The 5,423-nt window shown below is 35.2% G+C and overlaps 1 protein-coding gene across 2 annotated transcripts in view; it reads right to left on the reverse strand.

Moving 5' to 3' along the window:
- Positions 1–1,657, reverse strand: part of LOC100635580 (F-box/SPRY domain-containing protein 1-like) — a 10,572-nt gene extending 8,915 nt beyond the window's left edge. The window contains exons 1-2 of one of the 2 annotated variants that reach the window (XM_003389497.3): positions 1,086–1,657; positions 6–224 (exon numbers count right to left, since the gene is read on the reverse strand). In XM_003389497.3, the coding sequence (XP_003389545.1) occupies positions 24–224; positions 1,086–1,643 (759 nt within the window). In that variant the 5' untranslated portion in view covers positions 1,644–1,657 and the 3' untranslated portion in view covers positions 6–23. The remainder of the gene's footprint in view (positions 1–5; positions 225–1,085) is intronic. The other variant, XM_020001558.1, reaches the window with a different exon arrangement.
- Positions 1,658–5,423: the final 3,766 nt, after the last annotated feature.

A 5,423-nucleotide genomic window follows, 5' to 3' on the forward strand; every position in this document is an offset into this window, starting at 1 on the left:
TATACCAGTCACTAATAAGCTCCCTAGCCCACTACTGGTTTCCCATAATAAATGAGTGTTATCTCACTATTCCCATACACTGCTGATGCTGAGGGATAGAGTGGCTTATCCCGTGGTAGATTTGTTATTGCTACGTTTATAAATTCTCCGTTTATGTCGAATTCTAGTCGACCGGTTTCCATGTCAAGCATCATCCCTATCTTGTCCTTTATTTTTACGTCAACCTAAAAGAGAAGGAGAGAGAAATAAATAAATTGTATTTACTTGTACTTATAATCAAGAGTAGAAAATTATGCACTACAACTATTAAACTCAAAAATTGTCATAATAATAACAAGATAATATTATCGAAAATTATTATTAAAATTAGAAAATTATGGACCTTACATTATGTACACATACATTCATTTACATGTACATGTATGTCCTCAATCCTCATACAATGATAAATGCGTGAATAAGCTAATGATCCTGCATTATAATGAGCATTATCATCTCTTATTATTAATGTTATACATGTACATGTACATGTATATTCACATGCATTACATGTATAGGAGGTTATAACAGTCAATGTCTCCTTATAAACTACAATGTCTGTACATGTATAATTGTCCAGCCATTAACTAGTCATAACTGTGGAGTCATTAATGAGTATTGGTCCTCTTGAGAATTCAAAAATAACGTAATGAAAAATTAGAAGTATAAGGCCTTTTCACACTGGCACAGTTTTTAAAGCGCTTTGTTGATACAGCTGAAATAATGCGCATTGATAGTGTTCACACTAGCAGCTGAATTATGTATCATTTTGTTCTTTTTGCCATTGGTTTACATTGATCGAAGCGCATCACTTCACATCAATCCACCTCTGGAGGTGAAGTGAGAGTGACACGCATGAATTTGAAACCACTCTAGTGTGAACACGATTAATGCGCATTACTTTGGCCTGTGTGAAAAAGCCTATAGACTGAAATAATTCATTGCTCTATTGAGATTACATTGATAAAGAGAACAGTAAACAAAAAGTATATGTACATGTATCACTGATAATAAGTTGATAATCACATTCATTACAGTAAACATACTTCAATTGATTCTTCTAACACCTCCCCGTCATGTTTCAACTTCTTTTGTGAGAGGTCCCAGGCCCAACCGTGTTCATTATTACCCAGTAATGGTACATACCCACCCTTCTGCATTGGAGCATCTTTTGTACACACGCCCACTAGAGCCGCAGAGCCGAAACTAGGACCTTGAAATATGACGACAAAGTAATGCTGTCCTCTTAGAAACCCTGTCTTTCCTCTTATACCGTCTGATGATTGGGCCACTGGTTTTCTATGTAGAGTTAGGCAGTCGTCCTTGATGTATATGTTCTTGGAAGCGTCCTGTCCGTTCCAGGCGCACTCATAAGCGAGGGCTTTGGATCTAAAGGTCTGTAGCTCTGAGAGGTGTTTTGAGTTTCTGAAATGTCTTGTGCCCGCGTCTTCGAATTTGGCTCGCCAAATGACGGAGTCCTCGTCGCTGAGGAGACTGTACCACTTCTTACATACCATACTACATCTTATGAGGTCTTTAAAACTGGTGTATATGAATATTCTCTCTAATACGAAATGGGGTAGGAGAGACATCATGTCAGCCATTTTGTTTAGGAGTGGCGTAAACAGGTCTGGACCACGCCTGTCTAGTTTTGCTGAATTGCTATCGCGCGGAATTGCTGCACACTCATTTTTCTCGCATTTTTTGCATCAAGACAGAGGACACATCAGAAGTAGCTTGCTAAACTATCGAGTGGGGTGGCTAAAAGCCACACCCGCCTGCAAGGTAAGACCTGCACCTTTTCTAGCCATGTATCATGCCATACTATTTTGCTGTCACTGTCAGAGTGTTTGACCCCACCCATATTATGCACAATTTATGTGTAAGAAAGTACCTTGGGGAACCAACCCTCCACTTTTGCATGGGTTTTCAGAACCAGGTCTTGCTATAATTCTCTGTAGCCAGCTAGTCCTGGGCTCCTGTGTACATAGACAATGAATGTGTGGGCGGATGGGTCAGAGGACACTTCAGCTGCCAGTAAGGGGGGGGGGGTAGCTGGATGGATCCTGGAAAGCAGCCCATTTTACTTATTATTACTGGGAATGTGGGAATAAATGCTGCATATGTATGTAGCACTAATTATTGATAACTGATTGCATGATACTATAATATCAATAGCATCCTAAACAGTCAAACTCTCAGCCTTTTTGGCATGCTTCAGTCACATGCATGTTAATGCCCTACTAATCCAATCCTATAAGTGCCTATGTTAGTGGGTGTCCTTGAATGTAATAATGTAGATGGTGAGGAAACCCACCAAAATATTCTTCATATTAAACTGTTGACTAGTGTATTCATTACATATATGTACCTTCATGGAGGCACGTGTATACCTGTATATACGTATTGCTGAAAGGTTAAAAGCTGTCGACTTTACTTTTCCATACCTTTCCAAGCAGCTGCAAAGCTATATTATTTTCACTTTTAAGAATGTATGTACATGTATTGTACAGGTATAAAATTTTGTGGGGTATTTAATTTCGTGGATTTCGTAGGTGACTTCTTAACCACAAAAATTAATACCATGGAAATGCTCACTGCGCATGCGCAGCACATGAAAATCAATGACTTACATGTATTGCAAGTGCACATGCAAAAATGCAAATTTTAACCCCCTCGAAATTAAAGAATTAAGAGCTTTTTACTAAAACACGAAATTTTATGCCCTCAAAATTTATTACCCGTACGGTATTTGCTTGCTCTACTTAGTTCAAAAATTTTTTGAGTCCTTAGTATTAAAACTTTGTAGCAATACATGTACCTCTACAATGGAAGCTATGAAAAATTTTAATATGTGTTGTATCCCAGTTATATGCATACCGTATTTGCTCGATTAAACGTCCGGGCGTTTATTACTTAACAGGAAAAAATCAGGTAAAAATAAAAAAGCCTCTAGTGGATTTGAACCCACAACCTTCAAGCATTCCAAACTGTACTCCAACAGTTAGACTATCTGGCACAATCTAAATCCTGAGGCACATATACTGGCTAAAATATGCGTATCTATAGTTAGAAAATATTTTGCATGGACATTTATTTAAGCAGGGCATTTATTCGAGCAAATACAGTACATGTAAGTCATGAATCTAATATGTATGCCCCTTTCTTTCTCATTGTTCAAATAAAATTTATAGTTATGATTACGAATTAATGGTTGTGGTGGCTATCAAATGTTTAGGGCTTAAAAATTCATGTCTATAATATACCGTATAGGGATATATTTCACGGGGATTTAATTTCACTAATTTTGTGCTTTTAAATAATTTGTGAAAATTTTTATGTATTAAAATTATTTTTTATCATACTAATAATGGTCAGTACAGAAAAACGCAAAAATTTTTTCTTATGAATAGGTTGTAAGGTGATTTTTGTGGAATATTTTCCCTGGGAAATATACCCCTTATACGGTACATGTCTTGCAAATGCAAGCACCAAAATCTCATGTGCATTGAATTTTTACTACCATTTACATGTAAGTTTAAATCTCAACTTTATCAGTCTATAGTTCCTTTTTTGATCCCTTTTAATGATCAATTCTCTATTTCTTGTTACTATTGTATATCCTAATTATATTTTTCATTTCTCCTTTTCTTTTTCACTTGTTGGTTTTTCCTAATTCTGTCATTACTAAGTTTTGCCAAGATGTCAGATAAAGAGAGTGATGATTCTGAGAAGCCAATTGATGCATGTGATAAATCTAAAGAAGATAAGGTACAATAATTATTATCATTATGCTGGGGAGTAGATTTACCTTAACAGTATGAAACATTGCATGCGTACCATAATATTGGGAGTCCTTCAATAAGTTTATATGTAGAATCCATGCATTGTATTGTGCCTTTAGAGCCTCAGGGTATTTTCTTATACTGCTAAATCAAACTCACTTAATCTATCTACAGTGTATTCTGTGAGATGTAGTAGTTCATAAAGACAAGTTAAAAAACTAATTTTAGTGAATTTATTAGGGATCTTGAAAACAATTAATTTGATAACAAAATTATCAATTCATGGTTAATTTAGTGGATTTGGTCACAGGGAAATTACCGTATGGCCCAAAATTTTTGAGGCCTGAAATTCTTGCAAATTTGTCCAAAAATGTACCGTATACGTTCAGATTTTTGAGTTTTTAAAATTTCGTGTTTTCAATGAAATGTGTTCAAAAGTTAATATCCTTGTGAGCTAATTTTTGTGTTCCGGCCATAGTCTGCATACAATAGAATGGCATTAGAGGTGGTTTAAATTTCATGGATTTAAGGTGAGCATGAAAATAACGAAATTTACATGTACTACACCTCGAAAATTAAGACGTGTATGGTATCTTGTGGATTTAATTTTTGCAAAATTACACTGGTCTGCCATCTTTAATTGTGCCATATACATGTACATTGATTTTTGTGAATCTTAAAAGATTCACAAATCTGTGAAATTTATAGCCATCAAAAATTTTGGGCCATTAGGTAGTATAGACCACCTAGAGTGAGAATTGCTTGCGTGGGGAGACTATTACGGTTGTAAGGCGTGGTTTAGGATGAAATAAATTCCGGCCACCATTTTGGTTGGCAACTCTCAATGGAGAACAAACGGGCCGACATAAAAACAAACCTGTATTAAGAATTCTGGAGCAAATTTGACCAAATCTTTTACAGGAGAAGCTTAAAGGCAGCTGTTCTTTCTTATAACAAGCACTTTTTAGCTTTTGATAGAGCTACAGCAGGTAAGTGAGGCATTTTCTTCATGCCTCCATTGACTTCCTTAACAAACTTGCCAACCAAAATGGCAGCCAATCATGACGTGTGGATGGATACCATATATAAAATTAATGAAATTCATAGCTCTTGCAATTCTCACTCTGGGTGGTCTATACACGCTAATATGCATGTACACATGTAAGCAGGCTTAATGTACATTTTATCTTTTAATACATGTACTTGTACATGTATGTTGTTCTCCCTGATTTTAATCAGGGATATAATATACTAACGTAACCTGTCTTAATCTGTTTAACCTTTTAATCTGTCTTTTTCTCTGATATCAATCAACATTAATTAAACTGTTGTCTTGGTCACGCAATAGATAGTAAGTCATAATGTGTACTATTATTTACATTTTATTTTTTAATCTGTCTTTCTCTCTGATATTAATCAACATTAATTAAACTGTTGTCTTGGTCACACAATAGGCAGTAAGTCATAATGTGTACTATTATTTACATTTTATTTTTAATCTGTCTTTTTCTCTGATATAAATCAACAATAATTAAACTATTGTCTTGGTCACAATAGGAGGTAAGTCATAATATGTACTATTATTTACATTTTATTTTT

Source organism: Amphimedon queenslandica, unplaced genomic scaffold (assembly GCF_000090795.2).
Source record: "Amphimedon queenslandica unplaced genomic scaffold, v1.1 AMPQUscaffold_13058, whole genome shotgun sequence".
In the NCBI taxonomy this organism is placed as follows: Eukaryota; Metazoa; Porifera; class Demospongiae; order Haplosclerida; family Niphatidae; genus Amphimedon; species Amphimedon queenslandica.